Consider the following 24539-nt stretch of genomic DNA (forward strand, 5'->3'; position numbering starts at 1 on the left):
TTTTACGAGGGCCTGCAACAGAAAAAGAACCTTCAAAATAAAAATTTCAAAGCGAAGGAACTTCAGTTCTTCATCCATAGGTTCAATACCACGGCCTGCGTGACACGTATACCAGTGACTGCTGAATAAGTATCAGCAACTATGAGATCACTGTAGAGCCACTCCCAAAAAGATTCTTGCTTTTTCAGCATCTTACTCATCAGTTGAAAGTTTCCTTGTGGCCAGAGAAGTGCCAAACTGGTTCAGCGAGTTTCCAGTAATTCTAAAATAGGATGATTTTCTACTGTACTCAGAACTGCAAATGTTTGCTTCCCTTATTCATTATCGAACAAGAACATAACATAAGAACATAAGAATAGCCATACTGGGTCAGACCAATGGTCCATCAAGCCCAGTAGCCTGTTCTCACGGTGGCCAATCCAGGTCCCTAGTACCTGGCCAAAACCCAAAGAGTAGCAACATTCCATACTACCGATCCAGGGCAAGCAGTGGCTTGTCCCATGTCTTTCTCAATAACAAACTATGGACTTTTCCTCCAGGAAATTATCAAACCTTTCTTAAAACCAGCTACGCTATCTGCTCTTTCCATATCCTCTGGCAATGCGTTCCAGAGCTTAACTATTCTCTGAGTGAAAAAATATTTCCTCCTACTGGTTTTAAAAGTATTTCCCTGTAACTTCAAGGAGTGTCCCCTAGTCTTTGTCATTTTTGACGGAGTGAAAAATCGATCCACTTGTGCCCGTTTTACTCCACTCAGGTTTTTTTGTAGACTTCAATCATATCTCCCCTGAGCAGTCTCTTTTCCAAGCTGAAGAGCTCTAACCTTTTTAGTCTTTCCTCATACGAGAGAAGTCCCATGCTCTATCTTTTCTAGCACCTCTATATCTTTCTTAGGATAAGGAGACTAGAATTGAACACAATACTCCAGATGAGGTCGCACCATGGAATGATTCAAGAAGCTTTACTCACAACTAAAGGAACCTAGGGCTTGGTAGTCAAAAAACGCTGAACTCCTAAATGAGACCCCCTAAATATGTGCCCTATTTTCAGCCAAACTTAGGAGTCTGAGTTTTCCATTGAAAATTCACCTTCTATAACTAGGCTACTCAAGGTAAGCATCTTGATGCCACGCACTGACTTCCAAATTCTGTATTAGGTGCCTTAAGTTGTGTGTGCAGATCAGTGCGTGCACAACTTAATTGACTAATTGACCTAACTGGCACTGATTAATTGGCAATTGACACTTTGCACTTGATACGAATTGGCTCAAATTAAAAGTTGCACGCACAACTTGGAAAGTGCAATTCTGTAAAAAGTATGCGCCAGTTCCGGTGTGCGAATTTGAAAAGGGGGCATGGCCTGGGGGAGGGCATGGGCAGATTGCAGGCATTCCTAAAAGATATATTGTCATAGAATACAACCAATGCACGCACAACTTAAGTTCAGACATTTACGCCTGGTATTAGCTGGTCTAAATGAATCTGCCTAAAGGTTATGTGACACATTGGTGCTTAGCACAATTCTATAAAAGGTGTGTTCACTTTGTAGAATCGCACTAGGCACTGTTTTTTATTTATTTTTATTTTAAAAATTTCTATACCGTCTAGTCCTAGGTGGTTTGCATAAGATCAAACACACATAATGGATTGTTCCTGCACAGGTTAGCAAAAATTGCTGTTGACATTTTTAGATTCTGTGATGCTTTTAACTTAGAGTTAACGGCATTTTGATTTTTTAGGAACTTTCACGTATGGACTGAGTGCTGGATGGAACGACGGGACCTTCCACCAAATTACGGAGGATGGCAGGTTCTGGATCCAACACCCCAGGAAAGAAGCAATGGTACAATTTAATGCTTCTTAGAAAGGTTCGCCCACATAATAGAAACCTGAATGTAAGGGTCATGCAGCCGTTTGAAACAACGTGGAAAATATCAACGACATTTTTCATGTTGTTTTGTGTTGCTTTTTGGCCAACTTGACTGAACAAAGAAATACATTTCGGGATTCATCTTGTGTGCATTCCCTCCCAAAAAGTGCAGTCTTTCCAAAAGTGTTCAGCAGTTGAAAATATTGCTCCTTCAACAAAATAAAAAGGGGAAAAGGAACACAATGAAAATGGGAAGCAACATCCAAGTTTACAAGTTTTATTAAAATTTGATTTAATCGCCTATCAAATTTCTAGGCAATATCCAACAATTAAAATGGGCACAACTTAAAACTTACAAGCAGGTTGATTATAATACAAAAGACGGGCTAGGCTAACACACTGAAAATAACAGGGGGAGAGGGGAGAAATACAATCATAACTACTCGGGGTAATCATAGATACAAATTTAACATTTCATGATCAAATCAGTGCAGTGGTAAAAACCTGCTTTTATAAGCTTAGACTTATACGTTCCCTAACGTCCATTCTTGACACTAAAGCAATCACACCCTAGTTCACTCTCTAGTTATTTCTCATCTTGACTATTGTAATTCCCTCTATAACGGAATTCCTCAAAAAGAATTACGACGTCTACAGCTTATTCAAAACACGGCAATAAAACTTATCTATAAGTTAGGGAAATATGATCATGTCACCCCTCTTCTGAAAGAAGCTCACTGGTTACCCATTACACATCGCATTACCTACAAAACTGTTATGTTAGTCTTCAAAATCAAACATTCTCATCAACCTTCTTTTCTTGATAAGCTTCTCACCCCTTTTCGCCCTTCACAGTCTCTTAGATCAGCGGATCAGAACTTACTTTCTATTCCTTCCATAAAGGAATTTTTCTATACCAGAAAATCTAATTTCTCAGTAGTAGCTCCAACTTTATGGAATGCTCTGCCATCTCAACTTCGTCATGAAAAATTAATTGATAAATTCAAGACAAATTTAAAAACATTCTTATTTCAAGATGCATTCTACTGCTCTTGATCCTTCTCATCTTCAAATCAGCCAACCGAATTTAAGAAGCGATCCCATCCCCAATGTTTTATCCCCTTCCCTTATATTTCCTTTCAACCTTTTTTTTTTTTTTAAGTTTTTAACCTCTAATAATATAACTTTATCCCCCCCTTCTTTTCTTTATCATCACTCTCCAGTTCGTCTTGTCAATGTCTTCAATGTACACTTCCCTTCCTCTCTTTCAACTTATTCCCTACTAGTATCATTTTTATTCTTCTTTTAATATTTTATTGTAAACCGGCTAGATTCCCGTAAATGGTCAGTATATTAAAAATTAATAAACTTGAAACTTGATAGAAGAACAATGAAGATAAGTACAAAAGGTTAGGAAAAGATATGGAGGATCAAGCCATGATTGGATGAAGTTTGACATGACGTGAAGGCCCTGATTCTATAAACAGTGCATGACTCCTAGGCGCTATTCAGCGAGATTGTCAATCAACTGCTAGGTACCATTTATAGAATCATACCAAAGCAGTCATGGGCTCCAGTAGGCGATAAATTCGTAGGTGCTCTGCCATTTAGGCCAGGGTTTTCTTGGCCTAAATGAATGCGCCTATGGTACGCACCTATTGGCTCCTAACTCAATCATCCACATACAAAAGGTCCACCTTGAATCCACCCTAACCATGCCTACCTGCCGTGTAGGAACCATAGCACCTTGGTGTAGATGCCTACCTTGAAGTGGTAGACGTCTACTGAGTTAGAGGCCTACCAGCAAATTCAAATTTTAATCATTTGTAATTGGTTTTTAATAGCACTTTCAATTGTTACCAGATATGTCCTCTTTTTAGAGGACATGTCCGGGCATCCGGACGGCTTTTCAAAACCTGGCACTTTGTCCGTGTTTTGAAAAGCATCCTCTTCAGATCACGTCAGGAGGGAGCATCCGCACATGCGCGGATGCAATGCGGTGATGTCACGTACACGTACGCATGATGCCATCGCGTCGCATCTGTGTATGCCCGACCGACCGACCATTACAGGCTGAGGGGGTGGGACTAGGGGACATGGCGTGGGCATAATGGGGCGGGGATGGGTAGAACTGGGAGGGCTTGGGGCGAGTCTATTGAGCCGGAATTTACGCAAGTAAAATCTGGTAACCCTATTTTCAATTATCATAAGAACATAAGCAGTGCCTCTGCCGGGTCAGACCAGAGGTCCATCCCGCCCAGCAGTCCGCCCCCGCGGCGGCCCAACAGGTCATGACCTGCCTTAATCACCAGAAGGGGCCCCCTTGCCCCCTAGGTTTCTCATCGAAGTCCTAACCCTCCGGCCTTGCACCTGCACGACCTGGTGAGCTGTCTATACTTATGCAACACCCCAGCACCTCCCTCAGTACCCCACGATCCCCTTTTCCCTCAGGAATCCGTCCAATCCCTGTTTGAATCCCTGTACTGTACTCTGCCGGCTCACTTCCTCCGGGAGCGCATTCCATGTGTCCACGACCCTTTGGGTGAAGAAAAACTTCCTTGCATTTGATTTGAACCTATCTCCCTTCAGTTTCTCTGAGTGCCCCCTCGTACCTGTCATCCCTTTTAGTCTGAAGAACCTGTCCCTGTCCACCCTCTCTATGCCCCTAAGTATTTTGAAGGTCTCTATCATATCCCCCCTGAGCCTCCTCTTTTCCAGAGAGAAGAGCCCCAGTTTATCCAGCCTCTCAGCATCAGTGCCAATTAAACCAATTACAATAATTAAGTTAGTTTTTTTATGAACCTGTTCAATTGCAATTTTTTCTTGGGGGTAAGGGAGTTTCTATGCCAGTTCTCTGTGAGCCACAATAATTAGGGTCTACAATATAGAATGCTTCAGATGTCTGCCCTTTTCGTAGGTTAATTTGTTTGGATATATCCATTTCCCGTGGAATTTTTCCTTGCCTCCCCCATTATTGTGGACTATAAATGCAGTTTATTTTTTCCTTTGCTATTTCTTGCTAATGATGCAATTAGCTTTAAAAAAGTGCTTGCAATTTCTATGTTCAATATTGCTCTTTGAATTATTATTTAAAAGCAAAATTAATTTAAAAAAAAAATTAATTCCCCTTTTACAAAACTGTAGCGCGGTTGGTAGCGCCAGCCGTAGTAGTAACAGCTTTGATGCCTATGAGCATCCAAGCTGTTACTGCCGCAGTTTGAGCTCAAAACTGTGCTATGGTTTTGGAAAGGGGGGGGGTAAATTAGGTTTCTAGATTTGCTAGGCACGCTGATCTGGTCACCTAACTGTAGGCGTCTTTTATAGAATCAGGGCTGAAATGTTTTGGGCTGCAAATTCCTATGAAGTGTACAGCTGAGGTGGCATCTTTCTTCTTACATAGTAACATAGTAGATGACGGCAGATAAAGACCCAAATGGTCCATCCAGTCTGCCCAACCTGATTCAATTTTTTTAAAAATTTTAATTTTTTCTTCTTAGCTATTTCTAGGCAAGAATCCTAAACTCTACCCGGTACTGTGCTTGGGTTCCAACTACCGAAATCTACGTCAAAACTCACTCCAGCCCATCTATACCCTCCCAGCCATTGAAGCCCTCTCCAGCCCATCCTTCACCAAACGGCCATATACAGACCACAGACCGTGCAAGTCTGCCCAGTACTGGCCTTAGTTCAATAGTTAATATTTTTATCAGATTCTAGATCCTGTGTTCATCCCACGCTTCTTGAACTCAGTCACTGTTTTCCTCTCCACCACCTTTTTAGGGAGCACATTCTAAGCATCCAACACCCTCTCCGTAAAGTAGAATTTCCTAACATTGCCCCTGAATCTACCACCCCTCAACCTCAAATTATGTCCTCTGGTTTTACCATTTTCCTTTCTCTGGAAAAGATTTTGTTCTACGTTAATACCCTTCAAGTATTTGAACGTCTGAATCATATCTCCCCTGTCCCTCCTTTCCTCTAGGGTATACATATTCAGGGCTTCCAGTCTCTCCTCATACATCTTCTGGCGCAAGCCTCCTATCATTTTCGTCGCCCTCCTCTGGACCGCTTCAAGTCTTCTTATGTCCTTCGCCAGATACGGTCTCCAAAACTGAACACAGTACTCCAAGTGGGGGCCTCACCAATGACCTGTACAGGGGCATCAACACCTTCTTCCTTCTACTGGCTACGCCTCTCTTTATACAGCCCAGCATTGTTCTGGCAGCAGCCACTGCCTTGTCACACTGTTTTTTCGCCTTTAGATCTTCAGACACTATCACCCCAAGGTCCCTCTCCCTGTCCGTGCATATCAGCTTCTCACCTCCCAGCATATACGGTTCCTTCCGATTATTAATCCCCAAATGCATTACTCTGCATTTCTTTGCATTTACAAGCCCATTCTGTTCACTCCTATTTAGGGATCTTCTGCTGTGGTCCTGCATCGGTGAAAGCCATTAAAGAAGGCGATATACAATTCGGCTACGATGCTCCTTTTGTGTTTGCCATGGTGAATGCAGACCGTATTACTTGGGTAGCGTCGGCTTGGGGACAAGAAAAATACTTATGTGAGCCCCACTCAATTGGCACCAAAATCAGCACCAAGTGCGTTGGCTGTGACGAGCGCGAGGAAGTCACGGACAGATATAAGCATCCAGAAGGTAAACAAAGCTTTTACTTTTATACCATATGATGTGTGTTTCATATCAAAGATCCCAGCGCCAGCACCATTTAGAGAATAGCACTTAGGGGGAAATTATTTCATTGACGCCTAAGTTAATAAAAAATCAATTTCAAAATTAGAGTTGATGATATTAGAGATATCTACAATGTAGGCACGATTCTGTTAGAGGCACTTAGAGGCTGATTCTTTAAATGGGCATTCTGATTGTAGGCAGTGATAGGCATTCTACAGCCGTCTGGTAGCCAGTCGGGATGCATGTTTGTTTTTTTTAAAACCCTGAGGTAAGACGCTTACACTGTAGTCATTTTTCGTGATCTAGGGCAGGGGCAGGCAATTCTGGTCCTCAAGAACCGGAGCCAGGTCAAGTTTTCATGATATCCACAATGAATATGTACGAGATGGATTTGCATGCACTGCCTCTTTGAGATGCAAATCTATCTCATGCATATTTATTGTGGATATCCTGAAAACCTGACCTGGCTCCGGCTCTCGAGGACCGGAATTGCCTACCCCTAGTCTAAGGAGACACATAGGGACACTTAAACTCACCCAAGCTTTTGGTATTGGAGAAACCAGTTGCATCGTTTACTGTTGTTTGAAATTTGGGAGGTTTGACGTTCTTCTAGAAGAATTTGTCTTTTTATGGAGGTTTGGGATACTTATATTCAAAACCTTTCACCTAGAGCAAGAAATTTAATTCTCAATGATTTACATTGAAGCTAAGGTTGTTTAAATTGCATTCCAGATCTTTATTTTATTTCTTTATTTTTGTCACCTTTCATTCGGGGAGGGGGAATTGATTATGGAGTGGAGGGGAGGAAATAGGATGGAAGGAGGGGGTGGGGAGGGAGGAAGGGTGAGGGATTGGGGAGGGCTAGTGTTGGAAATGAGTGAGGGGGTGATAGGGAGGTTATGGTTTATTATATATAATGTTTGGAGGAATGATAGAATTTTATAGAATATATGGATTAGAATTTTAACATTTGTGAAATCATTTGTAAAGAATATCTTTCTGTATAATATTTATATTTTTGCTTTATTCTTTCAATAAAATGTTTGAACATAAGCTCACCCAAGGCTGGGCAAGGGCATGATTTCACCCGGAAGTGGCCTTGGGCGAGCTTAAGCGGCCCTAGGTGTCTCCCTAGGGCCACAACAGACACCTGAAATGTTAAAAGTAGACATGGCCAACTGAGCTGATCATGGCAAGGGAATCCATGATCAGCTGATTGGGGGAGGGGGAGGGAATACTCCTGACATAATCAGCTGAGCTGGCTGCAGCAGAGGACCCCCAACAAATACCCCTGAAATCAGTAGGAAGGATGGCCACTCCCAGCCCTCCGGAGCCCCTGACAACCCCTCCCCCTGAAGTAGCCCAGCAAAAGGAACTACATATAAAATCTTACTACTCATCTTTAAAACCAAATTAACACACATTCATTGACAGACTTCTTATTCCATATTGTCCAACTAGAACACTCAGATCAGGCAACCAGCATCTTCTGGTGATCCCTCTCCACAACATCTAATTTTATGATACCACCAGAAAAAAATTTTTCTCCGTTACAGCGTCTACAGTGTGGAACTCTTAACCCTCTCATCTCCGGGAGGAAATTCCAATTGACAAATTTAAAACTAATTTAAAGGTCTTCCTTTTTAGATGCTAGACTTCAAAAAGAAGGAAGAGTATATTTTCCTCCTTCCGTAATAATAATAACTTTATTCTTCTATATCGCCACAGTCGAATGACTTCTACATCGAAGAAGGCTGGACAGTCAGCGAATTACAGAATGCAAGAAGTGAGGGTACAGCTTATTACATAAGAAATAGATAAAAGGAAAATATGAATCTTAAGTATGTAGTAAAGATCTCTTGTATGCAACCCAAGGAATAAAGCTGGACAATCTTCAAATTTTAGAATAGAGCAAGGCGAATTGCAGAATGAAGCGGATTACAAATAATTACAGAATTATGTCTCTCTCTCCTATTACAAATTGTATTTCTCCCCTAATCCTCCTGTTTTCGATATGTCATTTAAGTCTTATTGTCCAATGCCTTCCCCTTTGATTTTAATAGTTATGACAATGTACACCGCTTAGACAATTTCTTTAAGCGGTATATTTTAAATAAAACTTGGAAACTTGAAATGTCCACTTCCTCCTGCCACCCCCACCCCCCTCGACACCCCATTGGTATGTAATTCTCAACCGCTTCTTAAGTGGCCGCTGAGACCGGCGTGCTATACAGAATCAGCCCCTTAATGCGTAATTGACCCATCTAGACACCTTCCTCTCCCAAACCATCTCGAAACTTTCTTCATAAAATGAAAGGTATATTCAGTAGAGAAGAACATTACCCCTCAGTAAGACAAACTGTAAGTTTCCACATCTGAACTAAGTCATTCCTGATTCTGGCAAGATGGTTTCAAGTCCTACTGTAGGCTTTTCATGAGAGAATTCACAAAGTAAAACACACCTATTCATTGAATTACAATACAGGCACAATTAGCATCACCTGCTATAGTGAACTGGTGGATAGGAAGGTCTAAGAGTGTCAGCTCTACAGGAAGTATTATTTAAAGGACAGAAAGCTTATGTGTTCTCTTTCTCTCTCTCTTTACACTAGGCTCTCAACTGGAAAGAAAAATATTTGAGAAAGCTGTTGCCAATCTAAAACAAATAAGGCACTCTAACGCAGTACGCAGTCTTCGGCCCTCGTCAGAAAGGATGGCCAACATAGGGAGCAGGAGTGTTTCACCAGCAGCAAATTCTGAAGTAACACACGACCAGAATAAGCCTCAGCCCAACAGGCCACTGAGTGATGCACAAATATTTCTGAGGTTTAGGTTGACCAAGTCTCCTCAAATCGGAGAAAACATTTGTCTAGTACTGGTGGCTGCCAATTTGGGCTTTGATTCCAAGAAAATAAAGCTACATCTGAGTGGTCAGTCTATGCAACATGAAGGCATACCTTTACAGCAGTTCTGGAAGAACTCCATGTATGTTGACCTTGGTCCTTCTGAAGGTGAGTTACAATATTGCTATAATACAAAGTTTGGGAAGAGAACATAAGAACATAAGAAGCGCCATCTCCGGATCAGACCTTCGGTCCATCAAGTCCGGTGATCCGCACACGTGGAGGCCCTGCCAGGTATACACCTGGCTTATTTTATAGCCAACCATATCTTTATATGCCTCTCTCAAGGAGATATGCATCTAGTTTGCTTTTGAAGCCTAGGACTGTCGATTCCGCAATAATCTCCCCTGGGAGAGTATTCCAGATGTCAACCACTCTCTGTGTGAAGCAGAACTTCCTGATATTAGTCCTGAACTTGTCCCCCCTTAGCTTCATTTCATGTCCTCTTGTCCGTGTCAAATTGGACAATGTAAATAATCTCTGCTCTATTTTGTCGATTCCTTTCAGTATTTTGAAGGTCTCGATCATATCCCCACGCAGAGATTTATGACCATTAAAGAAACATAGTAATAAATTTAGTCCTCCTTTTATCAAGCTACGTTAGGGGTTTTTTTTATCAAGGGCTGCTGCAGTAAAAATTCCGAGGCTCATAGAATTCCTACGAGCGTCAGAGCTTTTACCGCAGTGGCTCACGATTTTTTTTAAAAAACCCTAACGCAGCTTGATAAAGGGGGCCTTAATATGCTTAGTCTTAATGAGTGGGAATGTGTGGCACAGCGGTTAGATCTACAGCCTCAGCATCCTGAGATTGTGGGTTCAAATCCCTCACTGCTCCTGGGCAAGTCACTTAATCCCCCCATTGTCCCAAGTACACTAGATAGAGTTTGAGCCTGCTGCGACAGATAGGGAAATATGATAAAGTACCGTATTTGCCGGCGTATAAGATGACTTTTCAGTACCTTAAAATCCTCCCCAAAGTCGGGGGTCGTCTTATACGCCGGGTACTGTTTACATGCCCTTACTTTACATGCCCTAACACACAGTTCTTCAACCGCCGGTCCGCAGAAAATTTCTGCCAGTCCGCGCAGGACCGGCGAGATCAAGTCGGCAGTTAAATTTCCTGCCGACTGCAGTTCCTGTTGATTAATGTTCCTCCCAGCCTCAGGCGATCAAGATAGGCTGCCAACGTCGGGGCCTTCCCTCTCTGAGTCTCGCCTGTTCGGAAACAGGAAGTTGAAACAAGTTGCTGAAGAGGGCCGCGGGGAAGTTGCGATTAGACCGGAGAGAGCTGCAGATTCAGGTGCAGGTGGAGGGAGATGGTCAGCGTGTGCGAACAAGATCCTGGGGAGCCTTCACAGTGGCTGTCTCCCCTCCCACCAGCTCTCCAATTTGCCAGGGCAGTGATTTATCGGCAACTTCCTGCAGGCAAGTACGGAGAGCTGCTGGAAGGGGAGGAAGCCACTGTAGGAGGCAGGGAAGGTGCTGGAAAAGGGAGATCTGTTACTGGACTTGAAGGGAGTTAGAAGGAGAGGTGTGCGGAAGAAGGGGTAGTCTTATACGGCGAGTATATAACAAACTCTATATTTTAACTGTAAAAGTTGGGGGGTCGTCTTATACGCCCAGTCGTCTTATACGCCGGCAAATACGGTAACTGAATGTAAAACCACTTAGGTTATAAGTGGTATATAAAGAAATAAAGTGTCCAGAGACCTAGCTACAAAATTTTAGCAAAGTCTGTGGGAAATTTTTGCCCAACAAGAGGGAAAGGTATCAATGGACTATCATTATCCTGGGTTAGCAATAAATAATAACCAGGTCTCATTGCATAAAATGGGACCTGTACTAACAACACATCTTTATCCAAGAACCAAGCTAAAACCTCTTCCCAACTTCACCGTCCCCGCAGGAACTCAATTTCCCTGTCCCGTCCCAACAAGTTTTGTCGCTGTCCCTGTCCCATTCCTGTAAGCTCTGCCTCACTGCACAAGCCTCGAACACTTATGATTTGAAAGCGTTTGAGGCTTGTGCAGATGAGGACGGAGCTTAGGCATTGGTGGAATGAGGCATTATGACATCACAATCTGAGCTCTAGAATGTGGCTACTTAGGATTTGAAAGTGTTTGAGGCTTGTGCAGATGAGGACGGAGCTTAGGCATTGGTGAATTGAGGCATTAATGCATCACAGTCTGAGCTCTAGAATGTTGCTACTTATGGTTTTAAAGTGTTTAAGGCTTGTGCAGATGAGGACGGAGCGTGAAGCAGTGGGGCAGGGACAGGAAAAGAATTTGCGGGGACGGGACAGGAAAATGAGTTCCCGCGGGGACGTGGAAAAATTTGTCCCCGTGTCATTCTCTAGTTTATATAACTATCCGTCTGCATATTTTGGCATTTTAGTGTATACATGCTTCATATTATTTATATGATTTTAATTATATATGTTCTCAGATTGTAGGCATGTTTATGGTTTATTTTGCTGTTCTGTTCCTATAGGCTTCCATTTTACACACCCCTGAGGAAGGCTATCTCAGCCGAAACACGGACCGTATTGGGGTCCAGTTCATACATTTACATTTTTATGCTTGCTATGATTTTATGCCTGCCATATTTCATGTATATCACATATATATATATTTTAAATATATGATGTTTTAATAAATTGATTGCATTCACAACGGTTTGACTCTGTGTCCCTTCCCCACTCCTTTTTCGTTGTTACCATAAAGATACCATATTGTTTCTTATACCCCACACCGTGAACAACTTCTACTAGAGGTATGGGGGAAGGGAAGGAGGACGCATGCGTGGAAGGGACAGGGGGAGCAGAGAGGAGGAGGGGTGCCGGCTCTTTCAGATGATAGGATACAAAGTAACAAATGAAATGTTTCACTCATTACCTGTCTGTCTTTGCAATTCTCAGAGAAAAACATAGAGTATACGATTCCCTACTCCATGTACGGGAAATCCCTGGATGACAACAATTTAATCCAAGTCATCGCTGTGGGGGAAGACAACCAGAGCTGGAAGAAGCTTCTAGTAGTGAAGGACATCGACCTGGAGACCCCGCCTGTCCTCATTAATGTAAGTGTGAGAGGCAGATGAAATGAAGCCTAAATGCAAGTTATTACGCTAGGCCTCAATAGGCTGAAAGTGTGGGATTGACATCAGAGGGACCGTGGATGCTTTAAATGCTCAGCATATTCACTTAAAATAATTATTCTCCTGAGGAATGAACCATATGCCTAAGGCAGTGTATCGCAAACTGTGTGCCGCAGTGAGCTTTCGGGTGTGCCGGCCAAGAGGAGAGGCGCCAGCGCTGACTGACTGCGTACAGGACATGCCTCTCGCGGCGAGAGGCACATTCTGTAGACAGACAGCCAGCACCGGCACCTCTCCTCCTAGCCAGCGGCTCTGATCCTCTGCACGCCTCTCCCCTTGCAGATATCCCGCGCCCTCCACTGGCAGCCAGTGCAGTTCTCGACAGAAATGAGATACGTGATCATACTTTTTCAAGCCATAAAATAAGTCTTACTGCTGTGTTTTGAATCATTTTCAATCTTGATCAGGTTCCTTCTGGATACCAAAGCACTTATCTCATCTCAACTCATCTTCCTTCAGGAAATCTCTCAAATCTTACCTCTATGATAAATTTCTCGAACCCCTCCCCTCCAAATAACCAAACTCTACCACCTCTCCTTCCCCCGACCTCTCCTTGCATAGTAATCCACTTCAACCGCATTATACAGTCTCTTGCATCGTATCTTGTTCTTAAGTCTCTCGCACTGTATTTTCACTGTATAAATATCTCCACTGTAAATGTACAGGCTCTTGCATTGTAAATCTGCATTGTATCTTCACTGTATAAGCACCCATGCTGAATATGTACAGTCCCCTGCATTGTAAACTGTGCTCAACTGCATAGTACATTCCCTTGCATTGTATCTTCGCTATGTATGTACAGTCTCTTGCATTGTAAACCGCTCTGAACTGTTTGTGGTATTGCGATATACAAAAATAAAGTTATTATTATTATTATTAATATCCTTATCCGTTTGCTAGTAATCTCCAATAATGATTACTGCAACTCACCCTACCAGGGCATCACGCAAAAAGAGATCCAAAGGATCCAAATTGTTCAAAATAGAGTGGTAAAATTCATCTATAAAGCCAAGAAATATGACCAGCTGACACCTCTTTTCAAAGATGCCCACTGGCTGCCAGTCACACACTGGATCACCTTTAAGATACCATTCCTAGCATTTAAGGTGCAAATGAATCATTCGCCTGCATGTATCGATAGACTCTTTTTTTTAATTCTTTATTCATTTTTAAAACTTTCAGTAAGTGCAATGCAAGATAAAATCATTTACACTTTAACATCTCTTAATATACTAACAAAAACTAATTCAGATCAAATATCCCTCCCCCGCCATACCCAACAACTATCATTAATCATAAGAAAACAAAAAGTACCCTCCCCCTCCCCCCCTTGGACGTGTATGTTCAAAAGGAAAAAGTAATATTCATTCTTTACTATATTTTGTTAATGGCTCCCAAACATCCCTAAATTTCTTAAAATGCCCCTGCAGTATGGCTATTACCCGCTCCATTTTAAAAATGTGGCATAAAGAATTCCACCAAAAATTATAATTCAGCCCTCCAATTTTTCCAGTTTTTCGTAATATGCTGTATGGCCACCCCTGTCATAACGAGTAAAAGTTTATTATTATTAGAAGATATTTGGCTCTTAGCTCTCATTGATGCACCAAATAACACACTATCATAGGATAATGCCACCGGATTTTCCAGTAAATTATTTACTTGACCCCAAATGGATTTCCAAAAGCTAAGTATCAATGGACAATAGAACAGTAAATGATCTAATGTCCCCGTTTCAAGATGACAGTGCCAGCATCTATTAGACTTACAGATATCAAATTTTTGTAAACGAACTGGGGTCCAAAATGCTCTATGCAACAAGAAAAACCATGCCCACTGGCTGCCAGTCGCACACCGGATCACCTTTAAGATACTGTTCCTACCCTTTAAGGTGCAAATGAATCATTCGCCTGCATTTCTCGATAGACTCTTGATTCCGTATGGCACGACTAGAGGACTTAGATCCACCCAACAATAGCTCCTTCCATTCCGTCCATGCATCAGATAGTATATGATACCACAAGAAAAACAACCTTCGTTGTCATCGTTCCAGCATTGTGGAACGCTCTTCCCATTAACCTCAGGCAAGAAAGTTGTCTCCCTAAGTTTAAATCCGATCTCAAAGCTTTCCTTTTCAACGATGCCTTTGGGACATAAATTTCTACATCTTTGCCTGAATATCTTCTTGGAAAAAATCTCTTCTTTTTTTGTTTTTTTTGTTTTACGCCTACCTATTAATTAATTAATTTATCTCTTCTCTTCTGTTTTCAGCTTCTTCCCTTTTCCATTTACTCTTCTCTTTTTCAAGCTTCTGGTTCCCTCCCTTTTTGTATGTTCCGATCCGCTTGCCTCTTATTTTATGATGGATCCTTAAATCGTTTTTCCCTTTTGTTCCGAGATTGTCTGTCTCTTGTTTTTAATAACCCTTGTGCATTCCCCCTTTTTTTGCAGTCTGTATACCGTTTGTATGGAAATCGCTTAGGCTTTTTATGTGGTATATCAAATAAAATAAAACTTGAAACTCGAGTTACGCACAGATCTGCCCTACACCCTATTCTACACTATGCATGCCTAAATTTCATAAGATACAATGCAACAAAATACCCCTGGATGCCCCACCAACCAACAAGAACAGGCTGGGGGGCGGGGCTGGAGTGAGGCTGGGGCGTGGCATGGGCATAACGGGGTGGAACTAGGCAGGTCTGGGGGCGGGTTTATGGGTCCAGATTTTACACAAGTAAAATCTGGGAACCCTTTGGAAACCCCTTGGGATAAAAATGGCCTGTGGCATTTGCACCAGTTCGGACAGCTTGATTATCCCCCCGCCCTATTTTTAGCAAGGTCCAAAGTAAGGAGATAAGTCAGGGCCGCCATCAGAAATTTCTGGGCCCCTTACTGAGCAATCCTATTGGGCCCCCCATGCACCCTTTCCTCCCCCGACTCCCCCTTCTTCCATGGGCCGAATACACACATACTTTTCTCTGTCGCCACACTCTTTGACCAAAAGATTTGTAAGCCTGCAACCACGTCAATGTAGACTCTTTCAGCAGTGCCCTAACCTAACCTAAACTAAACTAATCTATACCTATCTATTCTAAACTAACATATGTCTAATACTGAACTAATAACAAACTAACAAACATCTGCATAATAAATAACTAATAAATAATAGTGCTAGTAGCTATAATTCACTTTTGAATGTAAAATCTCAGTTAAGGATTTCTTTTGACCTTTGTAGGCCAGAAGTAGATCACAATTGCACAATATTTTTTGTAACAAGTATTAAATGTGTTTTTATAAATACTGTAAGCTTAATAAATATATCAGAAAAAACTACACATCTGAGCGCATATCTGAACATACACATCTGTATGATCCCATCCTCCTCAGCTTGCCTATAGCTGCATCATGCATGTTAAAAATGAACGATATGTTGATATGTGCACCTTCCTTCCTTCCCATCCATCCTCCTCAGCCTGTCCTTACACATCCCCAGCTGCATGTTAATGATGATGTATATGTTATGATGATAAATAAATGCATATGAGCACATCATTAACATGCAGCTATGGATGAATATAAAAAAGAAACAATATTCTGTACAATTGTCAATTTATAAATCAGCGTCTTCTCCCCACTCTCTCTTCCCCATTTCCCTTCAGCGTCCTCAGCCCACTCTCTCTCCACTTTCCTTCAGCGCACGCACATAAAAACAAGCAAGTAATTTATATCATTTTCATTCTATTCATTCATAGAAATTAAAGTCTAAATAATGCCAGTCACATAACAAAACATGATTTTACAAAAATAATTCCCTGCACAGTCAAGCCTGCAAGGATTACTAGATGTCTTTCAGCAGCTCCCCTCCCTCCCTCCCTCCCCCTTACCTTTGTGGCCAAGTCAAAATGATCTACCAACAATACAATTTTAAAAACACAAAGCACGCTGTACGCAGAGAAAATGTTAATTATCATTTATATTCCGCGGGTTTTCAAAGAGGTCAAGGCAGATGACTTTATGCAATGTCACCTCAGTAACAACTATACAAAAATAGACAAATATTCCCCCTCCCTTTTTACTAAAACGCGATAGCGGTTTTTAGCGCAGGGAGCAGCGCTGAATGCCCCACGCTGCTCTCAACGCTCATAGGCTTCCTGCGCTAAAAAACGCTATTGCGGTTTAGTAAAAGGGGGCCATAGTGCAAAATATAGACAGCATATATAAATTCTCAAAGCAGACACATTTTGATCACTAAATTGAAAATAAAATCATTTTTCCTACCTTTGGTAATTTCATCAGTTTCTGGTTGCACTTTATTCTTCTGACTGTGCATCCAATATTTCTTCCCTTCTTTCAGCCTCCTGTATGCTTCCTCTCCTCCAGACCTCATTCCCTCCCCAAACTTTTTCTTTGTTTCACCCTGCCCCTTCTTTCTTTTTCTCTCTCTCCATACCCCCTTTCTTTCTGTATGTCTGTTTTTCTCTCTCTCCGTACCCCATTTTTCTTTGTTTCATCCTGCCCCCTTTCTTTCTTTCTGGCTTCCTGTCCCCCCTTTCTTTCTTTCTCCCTGCCCTCCCCTATGCCACCACCATTGGGAAAATGCTGCCACCACCACTGGGGAATAGGCTGCCACTGCCGCCATCGGGAACAGGCCGGCGCCAAGTTTTCCCTGCTTCTCTTCCCCGCGGGGCCGACCAACTCTCGCCACCCAACATCAATTCTAACGTCGGAAAGGACGTTCTAGGCCAGCCAGGCAGCGATTGGCTGGCCCAGAACGTCCTCTCTGACGTCAGAATTGACGCGAGTGGTAAGAGTTGGTCGGCCCCACAGGGAAAAGCAGGGAGAACTTGGCGCCGGCCTGTTCAGGCAGCGATGGCACTCAAGTGGCTAAAGAGCCGCAGTTTGCCGGCCTAGGGAGAACACTGGAGGGTGGCCAGCTGTGCACCCCCTTGGGACGTAAACACGGGGCAGGGCGGGGCGGGGTGGACCGCCCCCCCACCCTCCCCCACCTTGGTATGCCACTATCTGTACGTCACTCCCTCCCTATGACCAAAAATTCTCCTTTCTTCTATTCCCCGTGTACACAACCATCTCTTTCCCTCCCTTCCTCTCTCCCAAGTCCATGCCTTCTGTGTCCAAAAACCCATTCCCTCCCCCACCTCAGCATCTCTTTCCCTCCCTTCCTCTCTCCCAAGTCCATGCCTTCTGTGTCCAAAAACCTATTCCCTCCCCCACCTCAGCATCTCTTTCCCTCCCTTCCTCTCTCCCAAGTCCATGCCTTATGTGTCCAAAAACCCATTCCCTCCCCCACCTCAGCATCTCTTTCCCTCCCTTCTTCTCTCCCAAGCCCATGCCTTCTGTGTCCAAAAAACCCATTCCCTCCCCCACCTCAGCATCTCTTTCCCTCCCTTCCTCTCTCCCAAGTCCATGCCTTCTGTGTCCAAAAAAACCCATTCCCTCCCCCACCTCAGCATCTCTTTCCCTCCCTTCCTCTCTCCCAAGTCCATGCCTTATGTGTCCAAAAACCCATTCCCTCCCCCACCTCAGCATCTCTTTCCCTCCCTTCCTCTCTCCCAAGTCCATGCCTTATGTGTCCAAAAACCCATTCCCTCCCCCACCTCAGCATCTCTTTCCCTCCCTTCCTCTCTCCCAAGTCCATGCCTTCTGTGTCCAAAAACCCATTCCCTCCCCCACCTCAGCATCACTTTCCCTCCCTTCCTCTCTCCCAAGTTCATGCTTTGTGTCCAAAACGCACTCCCTCCCCCCTTTTGTGTTCCGCGTTTGTCTCCCAGCCCATCTTTGCAACTTTCTCAGCAAAACGGAGCTCGAGCCGAGAGGCTTGTCTCCTGTTTCCTGCCTGCCCTGCCGCGTACAAATAGCCGACCGGAAGTATTCTCTGACGTCAGCGCTGACGTCGGAGGGCAGGCTTTGCTTAAGCCCTCCCTCCGACGTCAGCGCTGACATCAGGGAACACTTCCGATCGGCTATATTTGAGCAGCAGGGCAGGTAGGAACAGAAGACGAGCCTCGCGGCTCGAGATGTATTGAACTCCGCGGGTCCCCCGTCCAGCTCTCTCCTGTGCACCTGGGGTGGACCGCCCCCCCCTGCCCCCCCTAGATACGCCACTGGGACCGGCACCGGTCCGCGGACCGGCGGTTGAAGAACTGTGGCCTATGACCCTGGGGGAGCCCGGGCCCCCTGTCAGCTCTGGGCCCCTGAATGCAGAACTGGTAGTACTGCCCTGATGGCGGCCCTGAGATAAGTAATTGTTGCTTGTAGTTCAGTGGTCTCCAACCCTGTCCTGGAAGACCACTAGCCAGTTGGGTTTTCAGGTTAGCCCTAATGAATACGTATGGGGCAGATCTACACTCCTATCAACTTCATTACATTAAAATCTCTTTCATGCATATTCATTAGGGTTATCCTGAAAACCTGACTAGCTGGTGGTCCTCCAGGACAGGGTTGGGAACCACTGTTGTAGTTAATTACATTTCGAAGGGCTAGTTTTGTTTTGTTTTTTTAATTATTATTTATTTTAGAAATTTTTACATTATTTAACAAGCATATCATCTTGTACAGAAAGTGCAATTAAGAAAACATAATATTAAACACAACATTAAAAAAACTTTTTTTCCAAAAAAGAAGAAATAACTCTCAACTTAATCGCACACTAGTCCTCAAAATTAGGATCCAAGACTTAAGAAACGGAGTGATTTAAGGATACAAAATAATAACTAAAGGAAATCACATTATCTGATACTGAAAAGGAGCTAATTATTCCTTGGACGCTGATTTTCCTTCATTCCCAAGGCGCTTCGTGGAGAGGAAGGCTGTCAAATGAGCTGGTTCAAAGAACACATATTTCAAAGTATGATACCTTACTACACATTTACAAGGATATCTAAGGAAAAATAAACCCCCAATCTGGGTCACACCAGGTTTCAACATTAGAAATTCCCTTCTTCTCTTTTGAGTCTCCTTAGAGACATCCGGAAAAATTTGAATATGAAAACCCAGGAAGTCTGTGGTTCTATTTTTAAAGAAAAGTTTAAGGATCCAGTCTTTATCTGGAGCCAGAACTACAGTCAGTAGGAGAGTGGCTGGAATAGCCACTTCTCTGTCCGACTGCTCTAATAAAGCAGATACATCCATAGAACTTTCCTGGGATTTTCCAATTACGTCTTTCTTCTGAGGATCCTGAGTCTTTATAGGTAAATAATATACTCTTATCAATGGAGGTAATGAATTCTCAGGAATTTTTAATATTTCCAGAAAGTAACGCTTTATCATGTCTCTTGGGGAAATTGAAGAGACCTTTGGAAAATTAATTAAACGCAAATTATTAATCCGGGAATTGTTTTCAAGTGTTTCCAATTTTCTCCTCATTATCAAGTTATCTTTTACCAATAAGTCATGATTACTTTTTATCATTTTTATGTCCTTCTTATCTTCTTGGGTATCAGATTTCAATATTTCTATGTCTTCTTTCAAATTCTTAATAACTTCTTTCTGGTCTTTAAGTTCTATATCTAAGTTTTTAATTTGAGGAGTCAGAGAATTACCCAAAGCCACAACTAACTCCCAGAGCGAGTCTAAAGTGACTTCTGGGGGTTTAACTGGAACAAAAGGAATTGTTAGTGTAGGCAAAGATAGTTCAGATGTCTGGTCTACCTCTTCAGTGCCCTGTTCCTCCATAGCACGAGTTGTCCCAGTTGCTGGTTTCTCCAAAGGGAACGAGTCCCTCTGAGTTGTCTCCTGCTGCAAGCCCTCCGACGTGCTGGCCTCTCGAGGGGAGAACACACTCTCGTCTGACGTGCTCTCCTCTCGCGGTGAGCTAGCTCCCAGCGGCAACGGCTGGAGGGGAGGCGTCCTAACGTCGGGGCTCAGAGTCACGTCTAGCCCATGGGATGTCGTCGAAGCACTCCTCTCTGCCGACGCTTCCATCGGGCGATTCCCCGAACCGACTTGCTCGTTTTGAAGGCATCTGAAGATGTCTTCAATTGTAGGAACCGTGGGTCCTGAGCGCTGGGAGGCACCACCAACACTCTTGCCCCTTCTTTTCGGCATTTCCAAAGAGGTAAGGAAAACACTCTCAGGCGTCCTTCCAGCATCAGACAGCGGCAGCCATCTTGGATCCAAGTCCCCAGGGCTAGTTTTTTTGATAATTTGTCAACGCAGTGATTAAATATATAGGGGGTGATATTTAGCTGGTAGTGACGAGCATTTTGCTGACCGCCGCTGGCATTCCCAGAAATTGGATGACGGGCTGTGTCCAGGCTTCGGCAGAACCAGCCCCAGCATAGCCGGTTAAGCTCAGTATTCAGCACTTAACCAGTCATGGGATGCCGCATAAAGATAGGACTGATTTTTATGCGGTCCCATATAAGCGGTTATCGTGGCTGGTTAAGTGCTGAATATTGGCATTAAACTGGCCAAGTGCCAACTCCACCACTGGAACGTCCCCCCCCCAGTAGCTGGTTTTGAGTTCAGTGCTAACCAGTAATTTCCAGCGGCACTAACTGGTTTAAGTCCTGATGCTATCTACGGTGCCTTGGGTGAGCTAGGCGCCCTAGGAATGCCCTACCAAAATATGTACCTAACCTAAATTAAATCAATTATCTTAAATGGCGTGGTAATTGCACCGTTGAAGTTGATTGTTAAAAATAATGATAATTCCCACGCCTAACGACACCTACCTGAAAAGTAGATGTGGTAGACTTAGGTGTGCTAGGCATCCGAGTTAGGTGCCGGTAAATTAGGCCCAGTAAAGCCTGGCCTAACATACCGGCACCTACCTTCAGGATGCCTAGCAACATCTAAGCATGCCTAGGTGCCACTAGGTGAGATTCCTTAAACGACGCCTAGTGGTTCATTGACTACTGTACCAAGCGGTGCTTACAATGTAGATGACGCTAGGCGCTGTTTATAGAATAATAATAATAATAACAGCTTATATACCGCAGTACCATGAAGTTCTATGCGATTTACAAAAGATTAAGCAAAGGTACAAATTGATTGACTTCAAGAGGGGTAGAAGAAAGAGAATTAATATGATAGGAAATTCATTGTTGAGGAAAAAGTGATCAATAGGACAAGTTAATCGCTATTGGGGGGAGAGAGATGAGTGGATCAGTTGTCTAGATGCTTTAGGAACAGGTGTGTTTTTAGCTGGATCTGGAGGGGGTTCTCTGCCTCAAGCCACCGGTCAGCTGCCTTACCAAAAGCTTTGGGTTGCCAGTCGGACTGATGCTCAACCTCCTCGGGCCGCAAACCAACGCAGTAAAAAAGGAGAGAAGAGGCAAAGCTGCAGCTGGCACCGTGAGTGCCCTGGTTCTATTGATGCCTAACAGCTCTGGCCCTAAGTGCCTTAAAAATAACGGGTAAGCCCTGAACAGGTGATTTAACCAGCCAGGAGCCATTTCAGGCCTGTTAAACCACAGTGAATATTGACCGCATAGATTTCAGTGACCTCTCAAAGAGGTGTTTTCTCTTATTGAAATGAAATGAGGAGAACAATCATAATAAATACTAAAAGTGTTGTTGAGTATTGTTCAGTATTTTTATGATGTAGATGGATTTGATGTGTGTTATAAATAAATAAATAAATAAAAATGGAAGCCCCAAAGCCGTAACTTCTTCAAGGATTGCCAGTTCCTCTAATTGTCTGAGATTCATCCATTTTCTTTTGCTCGTGGCAGGTGCGTGGTCAGGCTGTCGTAAACCAGCAGTTGCCCGTTGAATTCATGTGTACCAATCCTCTCTTTGAGCCGGTGGACAATTGTGAGCTGGTGATTGAAGGCAATGGTCTGCTTAAGAGAGTCATGGCAATGGGGTAAGAAGACCGATCTCCTTACTTATGCTTTGGAATGAGACAGTATTCAGGTTTGCTTGTGCGCGGGATGAAATGAGAGGCCAGTGGCATAGTAAGGGAGGGGCGAGGGGAGGCAGTCTGCCCCCGGTGCCATATTGGTGGGAGTGTGGCACCCCTCCTCCTCTCTGCCCCTCCACGCAAGCGTCCCCCCTTCCCTTCTCCCATACATCTAGTTGTTCGCGGCAGTCAACAACGTGCTTTTCAAGACCCTGTCGGCTCTCCCACTGAAGACACTTCTGGGTGCCGCGAGCAACAACTTCAACTGGAGGTACAAGGGAAGGGGGGACACATGTGGTAGGCGGGATCGGGGAAGGAGCAGGGGGCGGAGATGAGAGGGGGAGGGGCACCACCACCCCAGACACCTTGCTACGCCACTGGGCACAGATTGTATTGAGAACAGGCAGATAAGTGTTTTGCCATCTAATGAAGAGTAATGTGTTAGTTTATGAATTTTTATATGGATGTTTAGATGCAATTCGTTTAGGTTTGAAGTGGAATAATTTTTTTTTTTTAAATAAAATAATAATAAATTTATGTCAGGGTTTTCTTGGCCTAAATACCAGCACCTTTGTCCAAAGGTTTAGATGCCTGCTTGGACAACATGCCCAAAATTCATCCATAATCCTCCCTTAACCATACCCACTTTCTGGTAGGTGCCTCGGGTTACGTGCATACCCAAAATCGGTAGGCACCTACTGGTTTAGGTGCCTAACTAGCAATTAATTTTAATTTAAGCCAATTATCAGGCCAATTAGGTTTGTTATCAGTGCCAATTAATTTACTTGAATAATTGTTAGGTTGTACTGTAGAAAGGTGGTTTATCAAGTACATCACCCTTTACATGTCACTGAATATCCCGAAATAGTTTGGTACAAGGGATTTAAATGGGCAGGAATCTCTCCTGGCCATTTAAAATGCTCTGAATATCTGTCCCATTGTATTGGTCAGGTAGCACCCACTGAAGCAAAGGTGGGAATCTGTGGGTATGCTAAAGCAGTTTGCAAAGTAAAAATGCATGCTTACCTTCACTTTGAAAACTGGGGTAGAGACGGTGGATAAAAAGTTCCTGAAGACAATGCTGAAATATAGGCAGTGTGAGAAATTGCTCTCAAGTAAGACACAAGATCAGGTTGAAATGCTTTCTTCCGTGTTATTCTAATCTGAAACCTGTTTTCCACGTGTTTTAGTGTCAGACCCATGAAACCTCGCGAGACAATTATGATCCCTGTGATGATTCACCCTTTCAAATTTGGGACTAAGCATCTGCAGGCTAATTTCAGCTGCAACAAGTTCAAGAACTGCAAAGGATACAAGAACATTGTCGTGGCTTGTCATGGGGTCTAACTCGAGGTCCAGTGACTTGCAGTTTCATCATTCTGGTATCTACACTGATGCGATTAGAAACCAGCTGATCTGGATGAAGCCAATGGCAATACACCCAAGCAATGCAAACCGAAGGCAACAAACCAATGGCGACACAATTCACCCAAGAGTTATTATTTCAAAAGAAATATGGAAACAACATTGTTAGTCTTTTGATTATCTTAGGGGTACTTTTACTAAGGCGCGCTAATCGATTTAGCGCTCGCCTAATCAATTTAAATCATTAAATATCTTCCATCAAGCCCACATTATGAGAGGACATTAGAGGTCTGCATGGGAACGGGGATCGCGGGAATCCTGCGGGTCCCACGGGGGTCCCGCAGAAATCCCCCCTAACTCACAGGACTCCCACGGGGAGCCTCCTCTGGCCCACGAGACTCCCACGGGGACCCCCCTCTAGCCAACGGGACTCCCACGGGGATGGAAGGCTTTGGAAGCAGGGTTCATCCATATAATATAATGGACACATCAGCCTTAGTAAAAGAGGGGGTTTATAAGTTAATTACCTGAACAGAAAACAAAAAAAGGGTTCCACCAAAGAGATTCCACAAGGAAAACAGCAGCGCAAACACAAAAGAAACTGTGGAATTGATGATCCTGTCAGAAGGAATTGCTGCTTTTTATGGGGACGGGCGGGGATGGAGGTAATCCTTGCGGGGATGG

General features: G+C 43.5%; 1 protein-coding gene across 1 annotated transcript in view; it reads left to right on the forward strand.

Annotated features, from left to right (window-relative positions):
- LOC117345704 (protein-glutamine gamma-glutamyltransferase 5-like) overlaps nucleotides 1–24332 on the forward strand; it is a 58546-nt gene extending 34214 nt beyond the window's left edge. The window contains exons 8-13 of the mRNA XM_033914759.1: nucleotides 1739–1842; nucleotides 6288–6527; nucleotides 9176–9574; nucleotides 12384–12544; nucleotides 22321–22454; nucleotides 23681–24332. Of these exons, the coding sequence (XP_033770650.1) occupies nucleotides 1739–1842; nucleotides 6288–6527; nucleotides 9176–9574; nucleotides 12384–12544; nucleotides 22321–22454; nucleotides 23681–23837 (1195 nt within the window). The 3' untranslated portion in view covers nucleotides 23838–24332. The remainder of the gene's footprint in view (nucleotides 1–1738; nucleotides 1843–6287; nucleotides 6528–9175; nucleotides 9575–12383; nucleotides 12545–22320; nucleotides 22455–23680) is intronic.
- The last annotated feature ends 207 nt before the right edge of the window (nucleotides 24333–24539 follow it).

This window comes from Geotrypetes seraphini, chromosome 11 (assembly GCF_902459505.1).
Source record: "Geotrypetes seraphini chromosome 11, aGeoSer1.1, whole genome shotgun sequence".
Lineage (NCBI taxonomy): Eukaryota > Metazoa > Chordata > Amphibia > Gymnophiona > Dermophiidae > Geotrypetes > Geotrypetes seraphini.